This window comes from Pieris rapae, chromosome 15, assembly GCF_905147795.1.
Source record: "Pieris rapae chromosome 15, ilPieRapa1.1, whole genome shotgun sequence".
In the NCBI taxonomy this organism is placed as follows: Eukaryota; Metazoa; Arthropoda; class Insecta; order Lepidoptera; family Pieridae; genus Pieris; species Pieris rapae.
In genome coordinates, this window is record NC_059523.1 from 8,413,645 (window position 1) to 8,434,681 (window position 21,037).

The window sequence follows — 21,037 nt, forward strand, 5'->3', positions numbered from 1 at the left end:
ACATAGAATGTATGAAATATTCAAATTCATTAGTATTAAAGCAACTCCTGGTATTAAAACAACAGTTATTGAATCCTTATTGGTGTAAAAATGACTCTCTATATTGATGTAAAACTAAGATTTAAAGATGAAAACGTGGTATCTACAGTCAGTTTATGGCATCCTTCTTTGCCATTGTTAGCTGTTGGTTCATTCAATCAAGAGAAAGGGGGTTGTGTAACAATATTTCAAGAAAATGTAAGTATTACGCAAAGATTTTTACATAATTTCCAAAGTTTACAAAACATACCAACAATTTAATACTTTTCCAGTTGTCTTATCATTTATTTCAGGGTCAAATATTAGAAGGATGTGACTGGCCTGTATTGTCATCTAACCAAGCCACAGCTTTAGCATGGCATCCAACCAGAAGACTTCTTGTTGTAGGCTGGGATGGTGGAGAGCTCTATATTTGGTTAGAATATGCTTGGGCTCGTTTGGAAGCACCACATAATGCTGCTTTAACCTCGGTAACTTTTAGTCCTGGTGGAGGGAGGCTTCTGGCCTCAGATGCATCTGGATCATTATCTGGTTGGCAATCTAGTTCTGGTGCACCTTTAACAGCATTTCATCATCAACTAGGAGATGTAATAACTCATGTAAAGTTTTGTGCTCCACTTCCATCATCAGAATCTTCTATAAGAGGGCTAGCACGAGCAGCTGTTGCAGGTGATGAGAATGCACTGGATGTTTTAGCTGCTTGGAGACCGCGCACAACAGCCAGAATGAGAGAAAATTATCAACCAGATAATTTTGCTTGCTATGCTGCCCAAGACAATGGTATTATATTATATATTGATCATTCAGGATCCTGCTCTGAAGTATTAAACGCACCTGGTGTAATTGTTTTCCTGGATATTATAAGCACTATTTATCTTTTGGTTGCATGGGAATCTGCAGGAGCAATAAGTTTATCTAGATTTCTTATTGCCAATGATGGTTCATTGACTACTGACAGCCATGTAAGAATGTCATCAAAAAATGGTCAAGGTATTGTTTTAGTAGGAAACTTTTTAGTAGCAGTCATTACTGGTGATAAAGTCATAAGAGTATGGGATAGTGAAACTGGAGAGAATGAAGTGTTGCCCAATGAAGGTGAGGAAACAACAGAAGGAGAAACATTTACAAGCATAAGTTTCTGCAGTTTAAGTGATACACTTTGTTGTGGAACATCTCAAGGAAACTTATATCTATGGAGACGTGATCACAAAAATAAGTGGAAATTATTAAGCAGCACTTCTGTAAAGGGTACTGTGAAGGAAATCTGTTGGGGCTCCGAAGGCCTTATGAATCCTCTTTTACATGTTAACTGTATAACAAGTGCTTTCATATTATCGGAACAACATATATGCTGGGGATATTCAGCGAAGCTTTGTATGGTTCAGAAGTCAGCAAATGAAATTAATGTCATAGAAAGAAATAATACAACTTCATGTATAAATTCCACATTAACAATAAAAACATTTGCTTTTAAAGATAATTATGTTGCATTGGGAGATAGCAATGATATACAGGTATGTTTTACTATAACTTATAAGCCATGACATTTTAATAATAGGTGTTTGGAGAGCAAAAAATTAGAATACCATTTAAAGGCTCATAAATGTAAAAGCAATATGAGCCAAATGATCATTTTTAACCTAGTAGGTAAAATCAACCTCTCCAACACAAAGATTACGCGATCTTAGTGTGAGGTCAAGATCCATATAGGGAAGTATATGCAAATACTTGTACTATATTAACTAATATATGATTACTGTAGATGACATACCATTATATCATGTTTAATTTTTTAAATGTTATATTTTTTTACTTGTTTCAGATTTGGATGTGTTCTAAAGACGACGAAACAAAATTTGCACATATACGCACATTCTCCTGGAAAACCAGTGCTATTTTTATGTATAATGAAGTTTTGGTTGGGATTGCTAATCCTCACATTGAATGTTACTCTGTTCATGGAAATAAATTAGGAATACTTCCAAGCATTGAAGGAGAAGGCGAGCCGATTGCAGTAACAAATACAAATAAATTTATAGTTGTGGCAACAATTGATGGTGTGCTCAAACTCGCCGAAATTACAAAAAAAGGACTAAGAATGCCCTATCCACCAAAGAATTGTTTTCAAATATTTGAAGATTTCGGGGAAGTGATGCGAGCTTCAGTAAACTTGAATGGAAATTATATATGTTTGAGCATCGCTAATTCCGGTTTAGCACCGGACCCCAGAATATATCTATGGGATGTAGCAAATGATAAAATTACAAGTACATTGCTTTCTGATAATCAAGCGCCTCCGTATCAAAGTGTGCCTATTGCTATTTTATGGGATACTTTAGATCCTAGATTAGTAGCAGTCCATTTGCGCTCTGTTGATTTCGATCGCGTTCATTTGTTTTTTTGCCACGAAGGCATCCTTCATGAGTACAAAAATTGGTGTCCAACTTTTGATAATTACTTTACGTCCGATTTTCTTCTATGTTCGTTGCATTCGCCACATGTTGTTATTCTTTCTCGACAAAATATGCAAAAGATATTATTTAATGAATTTGATCAGTCTAAAGAAGATGATAGCACTGCAATTAAGGATACCATGAATTTTTTGTTTTATATGAGCATTGGATTATTGGAAAAGGCTGTTATTATTGGTACAAACATAGCAGGAGCGAGAAAGGCTGTAGTATGGACCAGTTTGGCTAAAGAATGTGTGCTTCGTAAAAGAGCCGATGTTGGTGCAGTTTGCCTGAGCAAAATGGGCAATCTAAAAGGTGCTTTAATGATGCGAAAGGTTATGAGTGATGATAGCACGGATGAGACATCTAAAGTGGGAGTGCTTGCCGTCAACCTTGGTATGATAGATGAAGCACAACGTCTGTTTCGCGAAAATAAAAGACTTGATCTTGTTACACGTCTAATATCCGCAAAAGATGGTGGCTTAAATGATATTCTAAATGAAGACACTGAAGGCGAAAACGTACTTCTTATAAAAAGTGCACAACATAAATTAGCGAAAATTAGCTGGATGAATGGAGATGTGGCTGCATCTTTTAAATTATTTGAGAAGTCAGGCACTCTGGTCCCACATGTACCAAGAATGCTTATTGCCCAAGGTCAAGCGCCGATGTTAGCCCAATATGTATCAACCTCAAAAGACGCTAAACTGATTATCTGGTGGGGTCATTATTTAGAGAGCATAGGCGATCTAGACGGTGCATTACAAGGCTATTCTCAAGCCAATGATTTTGGTGAACAAACGCGTTTATTGTGTCATATGGATAGACTTGATGAAGCTGAAAAACTATGTCAGAAAAATTCTTCCTCGTTGTATCAAATGGCACGGCATCTAGAGGTGCATTCTAAGGAGACTGAAAACATTGTCAAGGTAAATAATGAATACGTTACTATTATTGTATATACAACAACATATATGTACATAAATAAATAAAGCTCGACTGTCGCTTATAGAGATATTATAGATGAGCAGTCTCACTTACAGAGGTCCATGAGGGAAAAACGACTCTCTCGTACAAAGGTTTCTGTTTCTCGCTAATAGAGGTTTTGGGAGCTTAAAATGACGAGTCCTGGCTATTAATCTCACTTATAGAGTTTTCTCACTTATCCAGTACTCACTTACCCAGGTTTGACTGTATATTAAAAAATCTGGCAGACCAACCACGGCCTAGTGAATATGGACCTCAGACTCTGATACTTTTTATCGCACTGTCACAGAAATGTGTTTTTCCTACTTTACGGATCGCATACATTCATTTTTTTAGATGTATATAAAGAGTGGAGCTATCGTATCAGCTATTCGCGTTGCAGCTGAATCAAATGCATGGCATTTAGTTTGGCGAGCAGGTTCTTCATCTCCAAAGCATGCGCTCTATGCAGCATCAATACTTGAGAATGCAGGGCAGATGGAGCAGGCGATATCTTTGTACCAAAAGGCAGGTGAGTATTTTTACAAGTGTGCTAATATAGAAAGGTAGAAAAGGTGTTTCAGTGTATTTATTTATTTATTTATTTAGTACTCCTACAGCTAACATAAATTATACATAATGACATACAAATACACTGAGACACCAAATATGGAATACATGATATATTTAACAATAAAAAGATTTAAAAAAGGGAACAAACAAACAAAAATTATTTAATACATTTGACTAATTGTGATTTAATTTAATTTATTTAACTAAGCTTAAATTAGTTGTGTTGTGTGATGATGTAAAAGTGTGGGTGTGTACGTGATGGTGTGTATGTGGGGTGTGCTCATGATGTGTGTGATTTTGCGCTGTGGATATTCCTAATACATTTTTTAACCACATTCCGCGATAACCCAAACAAGTCAAGGCCCAAATAGTGGTCATTGTATGTCCGGCAGCGCGATACAAAACTGAGTTTTTAGCATAATTAGTATGATATGATGATATATGATATATAGTGTATGATCGCATTACGCCCTCAAAGCGTGAATCTAAGTTTTTCATAAATGTATCTAATTTTAAAGTTATGCCAACGCTGCGCACAGATTTGGAATCATATTGATGATTTTATAATTATTAAATAAATTTTTCAACTGCATGCTTTGGAGTTACGTATATGTCGTAGCCAACTAGCTGTTTCATCAACTGGCGTCTGGCATTCAGGCCGCTAGTTAAACGGCCCGTTTAGTTAAAAAGCTAGGCTGTTAATTTAACGGCATATTAAGATATTTAGCCGTAGCGTTTGTTACAACATTTTATAAACCGACTGGCTAATCCTTAGGCCATTCATACGATAGAGTCATTATTTGGCAGAAATAAAAAAGATGAAACATAATATGACAATTTTTTTTATTTCTTATATAATTAAATTGCTTGAGTTAAATTCATATTATTATTGTCACTACCCTCATTGTGCTTGTTGTTTTACATGAAACTTCGGAAAACACCATCTAAGTTGAGGCAATACTGACAGTTTTAAGAGTTTCGTTTCGAGTTTGAGAGTGGCAGAGAGTGGAATTAAATGTAAATTAACGGTCAACAGGCAAGTAATGAAACGTCATAGATCCAAGTCTGTTTGTTTGCCTAGCTGTTTCATCAACTGTCTGAACATCTTTCAGGCCGGTAGTTAAAAGGCTAGGCTGTCAATTGAACGGCTAAGCTAGTTGGCAGCATCACACTGTTTAACAATTTGGATTTCTACTTCGAGTTTCCATCTTAAAAACCTTGTTTCTACGTAATACATTTATTTCCATTAACAAAATCAGTTTTAAAGGTAAGGGTCACATGGCGTTGAAACTGGCGATGACTTCCGGAGACACGAACGCAATAGTTACGGCCGTTGAGTCGCTGGGAGATCGCGTAGACCCCGCCCTAGCTGAGACGCTCGCGACTCACCTTAGGAACGCTGAGCATCATTCACAGGCAGCTGCTTTACTGGCAACTGCTGGAAAGGTGATTTTTGATGTGATACATCCTTTGGTTCGTCTGGGAAAAATGATGATTTTTTTAAATATTGTTTTAAAGATTTTTATCTTGGTACGTCAAAGAAGTATAACTTCTTACGTGTGTACGTAACACGTACGTACGCCCACGTTTTTTTTCTCATGCACATCACATATTAGGGGGCGTCCATAAATTACGTGAGGTGTTTTTTTTAATTTTCTGCACCTCCCTCCCCCCCTGGTGAGATGTCGTGAGATTTTATTCAACCCCCTCCCCCATCCCTCAATCTCGTGAGATTTTTCAAAATGTGAGTTTCTTACGTAAACGCGTTGGATTGTTATTGTAAAAATAAAAAAACAAATTTGCTTTGTGCTTCTACTTACGACTAGTGATCTTAATCGTATTACGATTACGCTTAAGATTAAATCTTAAGCATGTACAATCTGGATTAAATGGACCAAAATAGTATAATTTTTTTTTGTTTCAATCAGAAAAAAAATTGCGTGATATTTGCCGAGACCCCCCCTCTCTCCAACGTAAGATTAGATGAGATGAGACTCGACCCCCTCCCCCCCTTAAACACCTCACGTAATTTATGGACGCCCCCTTACATCATGTCATGTTGACAGGACTTAATGCTGCTAAATAAAATGTGGTGTACTGCAGCTCCTTACAAACTATGTGTAAAACAAAAACTTGGCGTTTAAAAAGAGTGGCGGAGAGTTTATTGTTCTTGTCTTCCGTTCTACGCCCTAGATTTGAGAACTGGCATTAAATGTTAAATTAGAAGAATTCCATATATATTTATGTTTTTGGCGTTCATAAGTGTACATTGTGTTACCTATATGATACACGATTTTGAATATATATTGACAGTTTGAAGAGGCATTAGACCTGGTTGAGAATTCTACTGCTCCCATATCGGAGGAGTTGAGCGAGCGTCTCGCTGCACCGGTAGGAACTTCCGGGCGTGACGTGTTGTTACGTCGGTTAGCGGATATGCTTGGGGCAAGGGGCCTGTACCATCAGGCGGCTAAGCGATTGGCTAATATTGGTGACAAGGTATATTTTTTTCTAATTAAGTTAATTTCTTAAATTGTTTAAGGAAAGCAAGTAATAATATTAACCATAAACATCACTTTGATGGCTGGAAATCTTCCACAGTCCGTTTCACAAGGCATTTTCTTTTGAGAACTAGCGAACTGTGGAATCGACTACCGGCGGGGGTCTTCCCTGAGAGATACGACCTTCCACTATTCAAAATTCGAGCGTACTTCTCCCTCAAAGGCCGTCAACACACCCACGAAAAATGGGTGTCTATGGGCTGCGATGACTGCCCTTTTTGGGCGTCCCGCAGGCTCGTTTGCCCCCGTATTATAAATTAAAAAAATATTAATAGCAATCAGTCGACTTTACAATCAGTTAATTTAATCTGTATCACGTAAACATATTAGGTAATTTACTAAATTGTGAAATAAAATAAACAAGTAATTGTAAATAAAAAAAGGCAGTGCTAGCTTAATTCCTTCAACGTGCGACTCTTATCCTTGAGGTCGTATGCCCGGCTATGCACTAATAGCATGGTTCTGTCTATGCGTGCATTTATTCGCTGGAACGGTGAAGGAAATATCCTGAGGAAACCGGATTGCCTTTGACCCGAAAAGTCGACGGCGTGTGTCACAGGAGGCTGACTATTACATTGACCTTGACCTTGACCTGCCTATTAGATTGACAAATAATCGTTAAACACATACAAAAATGTGAGGCCCAGAACTAAAAAGATTGTATTTCATGGTTACATGAGTACCATATTTGTGGTGGAAATCTTTATTTGGGGGGTGATAACCAAAATAATGGTTTTTAATATACCCGCTTATACGCAGGCTGGGGCAATGCGTTGGCTGATCCGTTCTGGGGACGCAGAACGAATTGCAACATTTGCCGCTGCCAGTCGAGATCGAACCGCCCAGTTAATGGCGGCGGATTATTTACGAAGGCGGGCGCCTTGGAAGACCCGACCGGATTTAACAAGGCACATCCTTCACTTTTATACGAGGGCGAAGGCCTATGGAAAGCTAGCGGCTTTTTATGCAGAGTGCGCTAAGATGGAAGTTGATGAGTATGAGGTAATAAAAAAGTTTATATTTTTTATACGTAAGTATATTAAGATTCTATAGTGAATTCAAATAATTAAGTGGACCTGTACATTCTAAATTAAAGACATGGCTATTGTTAAGTATATGGTAGTATATTACTGGGTTTCTTAGTACCTATGGGATATGTGCGACGGCGAAGGCCTATGTTATTTGCGATATCAAGGGAAAGAACCAGTCTGTTGCACAGATCCCCGTTATCCAGGACGTTGCGCCTACTGAATGCTGTCTCCGACACTATCGACATATTTGTATGTTCGCAGAGTGTGAATTCACAGTAGCGATATTGTGTATATTATGTGTTTAAGATTATAAATCTCCTTTGTTATATTTTTTTAATGTTCCTCGACATTATGGCACTGGCTTAGTAAGGATAATGTATGTATTCCTGTATTCAATAAATATTGTATAATTATTAATTAAACTTTGGAATAAAAATACTGTGTAACATCTAGGTCCAAGGTTGGAACCTTGACGAACCAATAATTATTAAGGATAAGCACAGAAGAGTAAGATTTCAATATTTTCAGAACTACGAGAAAGGGCTGGAGGCGCTTAAAGAAGCTTCACGCTGTATAGCTAAATCTACAGATCCAGAAATGAGTAAGATGCGGAACCTTAATTTTTTTTTAGTCTATTCTTCTTAACATACCTAATACATAATATAACTTTCGCAAACATAATTTAATAATTTCCCAAAAAGACGATTTTAGAAAATTTTTATTGTATTATTATATTTATCTACGTATATTTTTTCAGATGCTCAATCTATAGCAATTCAAGAACAAAGTACTTTAGTTAAACGGTTTATTGATGTGAAGAAGACATTACAAGGTGGAGATATAAATACAGGTAACTGTTGCGAAATAGGTCAATTGTCAATAAAAATAATTTCACAGAATATAGAAGATATTAACTTAGTTTCCTATATAATTTAAATAGGTTGTTTGACTCAATCAGTTGTTTTACTATATAGTAAATGAATCAGTTTAATACCACCGTCTATCAGTCTTGAACACCCTAGCATTTAAAACACACGATTTACAACTAAGCTAATAATACTTAAAATATTTTACAGGAGTAACCAGTGGGCAACAGCTAATGCGCAGTGTGAGTGGTAGACCCGGTCTTGTTACACAAGAGAAAATATTAAAAATGCTTTTGATGTATGCTCCGACGCATCCAGAGTTAGAAAGTAAGTCTTTGAGATGAAAACAAATTTTATTATTTATAAAAAAAAAGAGGGTATAGCAATTTTTCTACTACCCTATAATTAAGAATATGTCCCAGAGCTGTTTTAATGTTATCGAATATTTAAGCTAGGGTCAGAAGTAAATCAGGTATTACTCAAAAGATAAAATTAAATAACAATATTTTAAGGCATTCGATTGTAAACTGATTCAGCGAGCTTATGTGCTATTATTTACTCTTTATTCTTCTAATATACACAAAAGCAAAATAAACTTTTATTATTACATCACAAATTCTATTAGATTCTGTGTAGGAAGAGTACTGGCATGGCGGTTATGCGAGCTAATATATTTTTTATTACGCGCGTCATTTTATTTGTTCACGCACCTAGATTACTGTTCAACTGAAATAGCGTAATCCCACAACGGTTCTATTTTTGTTACTGTACTCGTCTTAAAAAAAATTAAAAAAATAATCTTTCAGAGTTAGAACAGCAATTGAAGTCACTACAAATTCAACCCCAGGATGATAATTCTGCTTCGGATTCTCCAGAACAGAGCATTGAAGAAGCTATATAGTGTTTTGTATTTTTAGATATTTACCTACATAAGATTAAAACGTTTCCGTCCTTTACTCTGTAAATATTAAAATAAAGGTTACTATTAAATCAGTGTTTTTATTTAGAAAAAATATGTAAGAACAAGTCTGAGGGTAAGATGTACTTAGCACTAAGTTTGTGTTTTACGTCAAAAATGTATCTGATCTATCTGATCGTATCTATTGATAGGGTATACAAACTTTCACCAACACTCAACTGTTTGAAAGGTTTGAAATCAAATGTGTCTCAATTCCAAGAAATAATAATATGTCATGAAATGGCCAGATCAGAATTATGAACATATAGATTTAACAAATGAATTACAACCAGTTTCCAAAATCAAAAACGTCAACTGATGAGAAGAACTGGTAGAAACTCTCCACCACTCTTATTCGCCCCCTTCGCACATATTGTGGTTGTGATTAAATTATGACATTGTTACATACACCTTCTCAACACTAAGACAATTTAAATAATTAATTACACGCAAGGTAGTAGTTGAGCAGTGGCGTACCTAACAATAGCAGGGCAGGACTGGCAAAATGCCTGAAGTCCCCGAGCCAAGAGGGATGGACTTTTTGTACCTGAGTATTTTATTTTATTTAAAAGGTATATTTTTATAAGTTCTGCTTAAAATTCAAAATGAGACAACTAAAGACCAATATAAAAACAATTTGATTTACCATTAGGAATAAATTATATAGCATTATCAATAAATTGATTTATAAATGTGGTCAGTTACATTTTTCCAGGTAGGAGTATGAGAGATGGTAGATTTAATATGCTATTCCCTCGCAATGCTATTAAATTTTAAAATGAAATTGTATTAATAATTAAGGCTATTATTGCAGAAATTTTAGTCAAATAAAAATGAGCATAACATAATCTATACTTATGAATATGCAGTACAAATTAAGTTATATGACAACGATATGACACATTATCAAAATGTCATTTTTCACATGTTTTTAATTTGACATATTTGAAACCACATGTTTTCAATGTTGAATAGTTGTGGAATTTTATAAACCTGATATTTTGATATGTGAATTCCATAAATCTAAGAAATACAAACTATAAAAATGGTGCGTCACAACAATCAGCTACCAAATAATTTGACTCAGTTACAAAATTTGGTTAAGAGAGATCCAGATTCATATAAAGATGAATTTCGACAACAACTTGCTCATTTTGAAACAACGTTGGAAATATTTAACCTGAATCCTACACAGTATAGTAAGAAATTAGATGAACAAGCAATGTTCTTAGCACAGGTAACCCAGTGTTATCAAAAGGATATGAAAACTTTCCCACAAAAGATTGTGGACATTTTAAAAACGCATAACACTGTTCTTCATAATGATATGAGGCTAGCCTTGTGTAAATGCCTCATCCTCTTGAGGAATAAAAATTTTGTAAGTGCGTTTGACTTATTGGAAATATTTTTCTTTCTAATTAAGTGTCAAGATAAAAATCTTAGAGAATATTTAAAAACTCATATAATTACAGACATCAAAAATATGAATATGAAGCATAAAGATATGAAATTAAACTCAACTCTACAGAATTTTATTTTTACTATGTTAAGAGATACAAATGTGAAAACTGCCAAGCTGGCAGTTGATATCTTGATTGAATTATACCATAAAAATATTTGGAATGATCATAAAACTGTTAACATAATTGCTGACATTGGATGCTTTACAAAGGTTACTAAAGTTATGGTAGCTTCCCTGAAATTTTTTTTAAGTCGAGAGGAAGAGGAAAAACCAGATACAGATAGTGAAGATGAAGTAGACCCAAGAGATACAATGATATCAAATAAATTTAACAAGAAAACTCGGAAACGTGAAAAAATGGTTGATAAAGTTAAGAAGATTGCAAAGAAAATCAAGAAAAGGAAAGAGAAAGCACCTATTTTTAATTTTTCTGCACTTCACCTTATAAACAATCCTCAAGGATTTGCTGAAAAATTATTTAAACAAGTAGAAGCTTCTAATGATCGATTTGAGGTAAAATTAATGACTTTGGATGTTATATCGAGGCTGATTGGTTTACACAATCTGTTTTTGTTTAACTATTATCCTTTTATTGCAAGATTATTAATGCCACATCAAAGAGAAGTCACAAGAATCCTTCAATTCGCAGCTCAGTCTGCTCATGAGTTGGTACCTCCAGAGGTTATTGAACCTGTTATGAAGTCTATAGCAAATAATTTTATTACTGAACGAAATTCTACGGATGTAATGGCAGTAGGATTAAATGCTGTTAGAGAAATATGTGCTCGTTGCCCTTTGGCCGTTACAGAAGATCTACTTCAAGATTTAGTTCAGTATAAAACCTACAAAGAGAAATCTGTCATGATGGCAGCCAGATCTTTAATTCAACTTTACAGGCAATCAATGCCAAAGATGCTACACAAAAAAGATAGAGGAAGACCCTCGGAAGCATCTTTTGATCTCAAAACAAAGCAATATGGTGAAATGGACATAAAGGATTATGTACCGGGATCAGAAGTCTTATTAGAAAAAGAAGATATAACAGAAAGTGCTAAAAAAGGTGCCAGGAAACTTAAAAAGAAAGTTGCAGAATCTGATGATGAATGGGTTGATGTGGCTTCTTCAGATTCCGAAATTAATATTTCTGATAGTGATGAAAGTGAATCTGAAACTGAAGAAGAAGAGGCAGAAGGGAAAAAGGTTGATGGTAGCGAAAATAATGTAGAAAATATTCCATCAACTGTTGAGAATCGAAAACATTTAAAAGCTAAACGAAAACTTTCTCCAGAAGAAATACAGGAAAAGATTAAAACAGCACGTGAAGTTGCCATGGACAAAATATTCTCAGATGAAGATTTTAAAAGAATTGCAGCTGCTCAAATTAAGAAGCATATAACAGGAGTAAAACGGAAGTCGGCTGTTGTAGAGGACGAGGATGAATCTTCTGAATTAGTAAAACTCGCTGACATTGAAAATATTTACAAGAAACGAAAGCATGACAAAAATGCGCGGCTAGAAAGTGTGCTTAAAGGTCGTGAGGAAAGGGAAAAGTTTGGTTATAAAGACAGAAGGAAAAATGAAAACTGTTCTAAAACAAATAGAGAAAAGCGTAAAACTAAATCATATCAGATGGTTAAACATAAAGCAAGAGGGAAAATAAAGAGGTCCTTTAAAGATAAGCAAATCGCCTTCAGAAATTATTTAATTAAACAGAAGAAAATGATGTAATTAGACAAAAAACTGGTGTGTTATGAATAATAAATAACTGATATTAAATACTGTTATTTTATATTTTTCACTATAATATATAGCCTGTGTTAGTCAAGGATAATGTAGATTATTAATTATGGTGAAAGAACATAAAAAACATGTCAAATTTCGTGTCTTCATAACATTTTAATTTCTTTGGTTGAAACAGATTCCAAACCATAACACTACTGTCATAACTAGGTGACTGTCAACGGGTCTTGCTGTGCTTTGTCATGTTATCAGTCATGTCATTTTATCTCATTGTTATTACCATTACTTTTATTCGATCATTGATTAACATATATAAATATAAAATAAAAAATAAGATAAAATACGTTTATTTTGGAACATAAGATCATCATGGTATCACTTATTCCACGTCATTAAATTTGAGCCTGTTGGCATCCCTACTCATCGGCAAAGAAGACAGAGGGTGTTGGGTGAGGGCCGAGAGAAAAAGCCGGCGTTAAAAACTCTCGGTACCCTTTTTAAAAAAAAGCAACATATAAAATGTGTTCACTACTTCAACTATTTTTAATTCATATTTCAAATTACTTCTCAAATCAAGTGTACAACAAAAATTTTAGGAGGTTTTTGATCGACATTTAGGGGTATTTGAAGTTGGTTTTAAGGGGAACATTTTATACAACATCTTTAATATGTCATGTCATCAATACAACTCCTTTGTTATGTCATGTCATATTCACTGCATGTCAATTGTCATTAACTCATTAGTCTATCAATAAAAATAAACTGCAAGGAAGTGGAAAAAGTAATTTCAATGTTAAATTCGTAAACTTTTTAATTAATCTTTGTAAAACTTGCATTATATAATTGAATTTAGAATGTGGGTTTAAGGAGACGTAATCGATGCTGTTTCACCAATAACATTAAATACTATCTAAAAACGTGTCATCAACTATTAATTACGGCCTGATTTCATACAGTGTATCAAACATTTGTTATAATGTTAAAACCAAAAGCGTTGACACAAGTGCTTAGTCAAGCAAATACTGGGGGTGTAGAAAATACATTGTAACTATCAATCTTGTTGAATTGTTGAATGAATGAAATGAAAATGAATCACATTTGTTTTAAATAGCATAATTTTCCAAATTTACTATTAACTTTCAGGCTTTTGACGCATCAAGGTGCACTACTAGCATATTCAGGTTACAATGATAAGGATGCAAGAGTAACAGCTGCTATTGCAAGTAATGTCTGGTCAGCATATGAGAAACAGGGGAAAAATGTATTTAAAGAAGATAAATTACACTTAATTCTTGTAGACTGTCAGAATGGAAAGATTGCTGTTACCCAAGTAGCTAATTTACTACTGTGCTTGTATTCTAAGGAAACTGTTGGCTTTGGTATTTTGAAAGAAAAAATTAATGCAATTGCACAATATTTAGAAGGACCCTTAAAACAAGTAGCTAGTTCTTAAAATTATTTTTAATGATTATCATATGTAAATAATATATGTATTAGCATATTTAGTTATAATAAATGCCACACTGTTAATTTGACTATTGAAATTTAAAAAAGTGACCAAGGTTGGTAACTTTTTAACAAGAGTATTAACCTCTATATAGACAGAAGTGGATATATATAAAGGTCTACTTTAATATATGTAACTGGAGGCACTTGGTGGTCTTTGCCAAGCCTTTGTACAGTACCAACAATTAACAAATGCTTATAAAAATAATAGTTGCTTTGACGGATGTTGGTTACTTTTTATGTGTGAACTCTGACACAGCCTACAGCTACCTGCCAGGTTATCCTGGGATTGCCATGGACCACCTGGCATTTGTATACTTCTCTGGCTGAATGCAAATCAAATCTGTGTATCTGACTAAATTAAAACAACATTGCGATGCCCATTGAGATATTATTTTATATAAAGCTATCTCAAAAGAAAAAAAAGTGGTCTTTAAGCATTTCTCTTGACATTGGTTATATTTCTCAGTTCTCTGTCTGTATATTTTTTTACAAAGGCAAGTTTCCTGACACACCATCTATTTTTTGGGTCTAAAGCATCTTCACAATGTTTTACTTTACTGTATGAGTGAGTGTCAGAATCCCTACAACCTCATGTATGAAGAAGAAATAATGGCATCGAGTATCGAATTATAAATTAATTAAATTTTTAAAATAATTTTATAGACTGGTAAGAAGACTAAGGTAAAATTATAAGCATCATAGACTTAGCAAAGTAATTTTACGAAATGTCAATTGTAACTTTTGTTGACATAATATCAATGACAAATAAACTTGGATTTGATTTTTGAATAGTCAATAGGTACTATGGTACTGCATGTGCATAGTTCATTCATGCTTGGTAAATAGTAATAGGTAATCTGCACTCGGCATCTTATTTTTCCCGTTCAGACGCGGATTTCAGAATCTAAAAATTTGTAACATACCTATATGTTAACGAAATTATATGTTATAATCGCGCAGTGCGCTTAAGTGAAGAAATAAGTAAATGGGCAGTTAGGTATCCAAAACTATAATACTATTCGATAACCTACTTGTGACAAAAACCCGTTAATGTATACTTACTCCGCCAAATAAATCTGTATAATGTGGTTCCTCACTTCAAATTGCGAAAGTAGAATCATTTACGTAAACGAAAATAAAAATGTCACAATAGGCCGCAGCATTGATGCTCAGAATAGTAATTTTGCAGTTCCTGATGATCCCTCACTAAGTAGGAAGCATGCAACGTTGTCTGTCAAGGATGGTGAGCTTGTTCTCCGCGATCTAGGATCAAAATATGGAACTTATATCAACAATAATATTGAGAAAGTGGTCAGTGAGGTTGACCACATAATAAATTCTGGTGATGTTGTAAAATTTGGCAAAATGAACTGTATATGGAAAGTAAATCAACTTCATTTTATAACATGTACCTCCACTCTTAAGGGGGAAAATCTTCAAAGTTTAAAAATGCATCTCATGAAGCTAGGGGGAGAATTAAAAAATAACTGGGATGATTCATGTTATTATTTAACTATGCCTGCAATAACATTAACAATAAAAGTTGTGTTAGCATTAGTGCAAGGCTCACATATTGTGACTACAGAATATTGGAAGAAGTGTCTTGAAGCTGTGAATACAAATGGGCCTTTACCAAGTCCAAAAGACTTTGTACCTCAAATTGTAGAAACTACATTAAATAAAGAAATGGTTTCATTTTTACCCATTGATCAAAGACAACAACTTTTTGCTGGAAAAAGCTTTGTTTTTTTCTCAAAGAGACAGATGGAAATGTATGAAGTGGTATTGTTGAAAAGTTCTGCTAAACCTCTTTTATTAAGTGAATGCAAAATGACAAAGTCAGGTCTTTGTGAACCAAATGTTATTGTTATACAGTATAATATAACATCAACATCTCAAGAAAGCCAAGCTCAAAAAGACCAAATAAATAACATTGTTGGATTTTTAAAAAGCAAAGGCAAAAGATTAATACCAGATCCTGAAATTGGTTTGGCAATTCTCTACTGTTCCACTAACAAGTATTGTAATCCTGATTTTAATTTTACATCAGAAATTATTAGGCATGTACCTGGCACTGCTGTTAAAGATAATAAAATTTTAGCACCAGAAACACAAGAATCAACACAAGATTCTCATAAGAAAGAAAATGTTGTAATTAATGAAAGTTTAAATTCCAAAAATGACACTGTTTGTGAAATTTTAAACAGAAAACGGAAGTTAAGTGTTGAAGATGATGACATCAGCAGTAATAAAAAAAATCACGCTCATAGTGTTTCATCATGTGAAGGAAAAAAAAGGGTAGCAGAAGAAGACTTAAGCAACAGTTCCAAAAAAATTGCATTAAGTAGTAATGATGATGATGAAATTTTCAACTTTGTCACCAATGAAACTAACAAGAATACAGATAAAAAGTTAAATTTGGCCAAACCATCGAAAAGAAAAATGACAACTGGCGATGATGATGACCCATTCAATTTTTTGGGAAATAAGAAACCTTGTACAGAAACTATTTTAATCAATGAAAAGGAATCAATACCTGAGAAAAATATTATCAAAGAAGACAATGTTAAGGTAGAGGAGTTGCGCGGCACTAAATTACTAGAGTTAATGGAAAGAAACTCTACCCTTGTTAACACAAGAGTAATAAAAAAGGAGGATATATCGGATTTGGATGAAAAGTTTCATAACATTGATATTGGCACTACTACAATTGTTGTAAGGAATGACTTAATTATAAAAAGGGAACCCATTGAGATAAAACCAATTGTGGGAGAAGTTAAGAATTTCAAGAAGTTCAAAAAAGTTTGGCCTTCCAAACTGCAAGTGTCTATTATTTCTTAAAAGTCTGGTTCTGGTAAAAGTTGATATATAACTTTTAATATGTATTAGTTAAATGCATACATTTCATAATTATTTAAAGTTTATTATTTTACAATAAAGCAATGAATATTCATTATATTATTCACTTTCATTATCACTAGATTCAACCATTTTTTCATTTTGAGTGTGTTCTTTGTTGTCTCTGTAAAAAAACATACATTTGTCATAAAAATAATAATTTAGTAATTTTTTGCAAAGCAATTATGAATATTAACAATATTTAAAACTTTTTCATACCATCAACCATTGCATGATTATTATGTAAATTTATAGTGTAAAATAAAAAAATTATATCCTTAAGTTTTTGATGATTTAATAAACCACTATAAAGAGATACCTAAAAGGTGTTAGTGTGTTACCTATACTAAAATTGGTAGCTCAGGCTTATTAAATGTGATTGCAGGATATTTAGGGTTAAAAGATTAGTGTGGATTGGTTTAGACACAAAATACTTATAAAATAATCTTGAATTAATTTACAAATTATTTAGAAACATACATATTTTTTGTTGATTTATCCTTTCGAATCTTTACATAGGTACTTCCACCTGGAGCAATTTTAACAATAGCACCTGGTATTGTTGATAGTTCGTCTTCATATTCTCTGAATTCTTTTGGGACATGTTTCTTAATTTTCGGTGGTGTAATCAGATTAGAGGGTCCTGTAAAAACATATATTTTCATTTACTTATAAACTAGTTGTGTTATGTAACTTTTATAACGGTAGATTGTTAAATCTGGTTAAATTATTGAAATGAAATGGATTTATGGTACTAAACATACACTTTCTGTATATTTATTTATTGTGAAATAAAGTTTATATATACTATTATTAAATCTTAGTTAAATTGATCATCTAAGTAAAATATCATATATAATAATTATTCAGTAGTACTGTTCATTAAGAACTTACTCAGTGTCAAATATATTGGTAAAGAAAGAGACAGTGGTAATTTAAGAGAAAGAGATCTTATATTTTGTTCTCCTCCAGGATATCTTTCGGCTAATTGCTTAATAATAGCAAGTATATTTTCCTTAATGTGTGCTTGAGGCATTCCAGTGTGTCCAATTACCAAATTTGATATAGCACCTTCATTCAATCTTAACATAACAGTACGCAATCCAACATCAATATCTTTTTTTAAATCTTTCTTTTCATTAATATTTACTGGGATAAGCATGTTATGTTTCTTGAAAAACATATTTCCTAAATGGTGGGATACATGATTTAAAACTCTTGTATCAACCATAATAAAGTCATGTTGTGTCATAAGTCTTCTTCTCAATTCAAACTGATCATATTCTACTCGTAACTGTCGCATGGGTAGTATGGTTTTCACCTGAAACATAATACAATTAAATTCAACTAAACTATTATCTACTTTGTAACATTATGGTATTAAGTCTCAAATAATAAATAAGTAATAAAGTCAGTAAGCCTTGATCACTGTTGTTTGAAAGTTAGATATTTAAATATTACAATACATACACTAGTAACTCCAGCTTTTCTCAAAAGTTCTTCCCAATGTTCAATAGTAGGTTCATGGTCAGGTTTCTTGCCTTTTTTCAAATCAGGTGTTATTAAACATATTTCTCCTGTTGAAGCAGCTGTACTATGAGGGAGGACACTAAAAAATATATTTATTTATTTTATGAAAAGCCTGTATATATTTACAAAATACATCTTTAACCAATCTAAAAGACATATCTACACTACACCTGTTAAAACAATGAGTATAGAATATTGCTATGATACCCATTTCATTAACAGCGTGTAAACTTTAAGAAAAAATATTTTCTTACATTGCAGCATTGTTAAGCTTTTTAATTGAAAATAGTATCAATCTTACTTACAACTTTATATTTCCAGTAGTGTTTTGAATTTTTATGCAACGGATTTGCAAAAATATTGGATTTTCATCACCAAAAATCATATTTTTTGTATTGTAATTTTCTGTTAACTTACTAAGAGCATGTAAAGATAAGTCTAACAAATTTTCATTAATAGCTTTGGATGGATAAATGTATTTGACTTTCTTCTTCGTAGAGCTTACAATTGACGCTTCTTTAATTTTATTTTTTACATTATTCGATTTAATATGCTCCTTAGTAGTAATGATTTTCTTTAATGGTTTTTTCGATTTCATTTTGATACCTGGAACTTTTTTCTTCTCAAGAAGTTTTGGTTTTACTGCAACCATAGTGAAAAAATACAGTAATCACTAACACACTAATAGTTAATTTTATATCTGGATTCTGGACAAGATTTATTTAAGCAATAAGCATGGATAAAGTTACGATTTTATAACCAATAAATTTAAAATTTAAAATACAGTACACAACCCAATTCTACACGTGACAACTGACAAAGCCACAGACAACATGTGGTAAATGTCAATCTCTGAAACTAGAGTTGTCCAAGCTAATTTTATGTATATTGTCTTTTTAATGACATCATAAAATCCGAATAAAATTTATAGTTTTAAATATTATGGTTTTTGGATTTAAATTAAGAAGAAAATATAAAAATAGCCTGTAATAATTAGTCCAGGATATTTTTATTATTTCCTTCTTATTATTTTTGTGCCTATTCTTAATTGGAGGTGGCCGTTAGTCTTGTAACATATTATGTCTTGTACCAGATTCAGCAACTTTTCCGTAGACGCAATTTCCGTACGCTTTTTTTATAGAACAGGGGGCAAACGGTCAGTAGGCTCACTTGATGTTAAGTGATACCGTCGCCATGGACAATGCAAGAGGGCTTGCGAGTGTGTTGCCGGCCTTTTAAGAATTGGTACGCTCTTTTCTTGAAGGACCCTAAGTCAAATTGGTTTGGAAATACTTCAGTGGGCAGCTGGTTCCACAAAATGGTGGTGCGCGCAGAAACTGCCTTGAAAAACGAGCAGTTGTGGAACGGCGAACGTCGAGGTGATACTGGTGGAATTTCGTATTCTGCCTCGACGTCCGATGATGAAACTAAGCTGCAGGTATTAATCGAACAACTCCTCTGAACACTCTCCATTGTAAATGCGGTGGATGATGCAGAGAGATTCGATTTACGCTAACGGGAGTTGCGATTACGCTATGGTTTTTTCTTTTACTAAGTCGCCGTTTACCCTGGATTTTACCCATCATAATGCGGTCAATGCAGTAAATATTTATTTTAAGTTTCATAGGCATGTGATCGTTTCTTTATTACGCTACTAAGAGATCAAAAGATTTTTCAAATACATATTAGAAATACTTCGTCCTGTCTACACGTGTTCCAAGCTTTCCTAATATACCTGTTCAATTGTCACGCTATTTAGAATTCATTCACATGTCAGACCCACATAATGTACCACAGCGTAAGTATTTATATAATTATATTGTTTATTTATATTATATCACATATAACTAAGCCTACTCAGACCACATTACAAAATCTTTAAGTTTTCCGTTGACATGAATCATCATATCTCATTATTTGTACATCTCCAATAAAATTGGACATACTTTTAGTAAGTTCAAAAAGCAAACAAAGCTATTTGAATTGGAACATTCTCCTTTTTACTGGTTTCAGCCAATATGGTCTTCGTAAAATATTGTCACTAGCTTTTGGAAGGTACAGAAAGGCTAGTAAAATAACCTCTTGAATAAAACATTATCTGAAAACAACAGCGAACAGGCGCAGTTAAGCCTTGAGCAGCTCTCGACGATTTCAGTATGAAGTACACAGTTGACATTTTTATTTTCGTTTGTGTTTACCCACTCTGAAAAAAGTTTCCACGCGCTTCCGCTATTATAAGCATTTGTTTAATAACTTAACGCCTTCATTTGGTAATCAGTGTCTGGTCACCACCAAACGTTACTGGGTTCAAAGTAATGACTGTCGTGAATATTTGAACAGTTACACATCGTTAATAACTATATTATTGACTCAAGTTTCAAATAGACTGTCATAAGAGCCCACTGATCAGCGAGCATGGCGAGAGTAATATAAAAAAGTGTCAGTATACAT

At 33.5% G+C, this 21,037-nt stretch overlaps 5 protein-coding genes across 6 annotated transcripts; 4 read left to right on the forward strand and 1 right to left on the reverse strand.

The window, feature by feature from the left end:
* The first annotated feature begins 31 nt into the window (after positions 1-31).
* Positions 32-9,479, forward strand: LOC110996624 (intraflagellar transport protein 140 homolog). Its single transcript, XM_022264386.2, has 11 exons — positions 32-237; positions 333-1,553; positions 1,862-3,421; positions 3,816-3,990; positions 5,299-5,477; positions 6,345-6,530; positions 7,352-7,594; positions 8,152-8,224; positions 8,381-8,473; positions 8,700-8,816; positions 9,296-9,479. Exons 1-11 carry the CDS (start codon positions 91-93, stop codon positions 9,388-9,390), a joined length of 4,089 nt encoding a protein of 1,362 aa, XP_022120078.2. The 5' UTR covers positions 32-90; the 3' UTR covers positions 9,391-9,479.
* Positions 9,480-10,372: 893 nt separating this feature from the next.
* Positions 10,373-12,684, forward strand: LOC110996614 (protein SDA1 homolog). 2 transcript variants are annotated; one of them, XM_022264374.2, is made up of 2 exons: positions 10,693-10,825; positions 10,920-12,684. In XM_022264374.2, exon 2 carries the CDS (start codon positions 10,931-10,933, stop codon positions 12,635-12,637), a length of 1,707 nt encoding a protein of 568 aa, XP_022120066.2. In that variant the 5' UTR covers positions 10,693-10,825; positions 10,920-10,930; the 3' UTR covers positions 12,638-12,684. The 2 variants fall into 2 exon arrangements, with proteins under 2 accessions (XP_022120065.2, XP_022120066.2); XM_022264373.2 differs by having other exon boundaries at positions 10,373-12,684.
* Positions 12,685-13,383: 699 nt separating this feature from the next.
* On the forward strand, positions 13,384-15,280 carry LOC110996609 (ragulator complex protein LAMTOR2 homolog). Its single transcript, XM_022264366.2, has 2 exons — positions 13,384-13,693; positions 13,793-15,280. The coding sequence occupies exons 1-2, from the start codon at positions 13,626-13,628 to the stop codon at positions 14,100-14,102; spliced, it is 378 nt and encodes a 125-aa protein (XP_022120058.1). The 5' UTR covers positions 13,384-13,625; the 3' UTR covers positions 14,103-15,280.
* LOC110996607 (nibrin) lies at positions 15,237-17,069 on the forward strand. Its single transcript, XM_022264364.2, has one exon. The coding sequence runs from the start codon at positions 15,242-15,244 to the stop codon at positions 16,997-16,999; it is 1,758 nt and encodes a 585-aa protein (XP_022120056.2). The 5' UTR covers positions 15,237-15,241; the 3' UTR covers positions 17,000-17,069.
* Positions 17,066-19,411, reverse strand: LOC110996608 (ribosomal L1 domain-containing protein CG13096). Its single transcript, XM_022264365.2, has 5 exons — positions 18,892-19,411; positions 18,527-18,665; positions 17,951-18,377; positions 17,537-17,699; positions 17,066-17,180 (listed from the first exon to the last, which is right to left on the reverse strand). The coding sequence occupies exons 1-5, from the start codon at positions 19,236-19,238 to the stop codon at positions 17,117-17,119; spliced, it is 1,140 nt and encodes a 379-aa protein (XP_022120057.2). The 5' UTR covers positions 19,239-19,411; the 3' UTR covers positions 17,066-17,116.
* Positions 19,412-21,037: the final 1,626 nt, after the last annotated feature.

Bases quoted from the DNA above. Each gene is read 5' to 3' on its own strand.
- LOC110996609 (XM_022264366.2), top strand. From the start codon at position 13,626: ATGTTAAAACCAAAAGCGTTGACACAAGTGCTTAGTCAAGCAAATACT. The intron at 13,694-13,792 runs GTAACTATCAAT...ATTAACTTTCAG, and splicing joins GGGGGTGTAGAAAATACATT to GCTTTTGACGCATCAAGGTG.
- LOC110996608 (XM_022264365.2), bottom strand. From the start codon at position 19,238: ATGGTTGCAGTAAAACCAAAACTTCTTGAGAAGAAAAAAGTTCCAGGT. The intron at 18,378-18,526 runs GTATGTATTGTA...ATTATGTTTCAG, and splicing joins GAAAAGCTGGAGTTACTAGT to GTGAAAACCATACTACCCAT. The intron at 17,181-17,536 runs GTATGTTTCTAA...GTTTTTTTACAG, and splicing joins GATAAATCAACAAAAAATAT to AGACAACAAAGAACACACTC.
- LOC110996614 (XM_022264373.2), top strand. From the start codon at position 10,493: ATGGTGCGTCACAACAATCAGCTACCAAATAATTTGACTCAGTTACAA.
- LOC110996624 (XM_022264386.2), top strand. From the start codon at position 91: ATGACTCTCTATATTGATGTAAAACTAAGATTTAAAGATGAAAACGTG. The intron at 8,474-8,699 runs GTAACTGTTGCG...AATATTTTACAG, and splicing joins AGGTGGAGATATAAATACAG to GAGTAACCAGTGGGCAACAG. The intron at 8,817-9,295 runs GTAAGTCTTTGA...ATAATCTTTCAG, and splicing joins GACGCATCCAGAGTTAGAAA to AGTTAGAACAGCAATTGAAG.
- LOC110996607 (XM_022264364.2), top strand. From the start codon at position 15,242: ATGTGGTTCCTCACTTCAAATTGCGAAAGTAGAATCATTTACGTAAAC.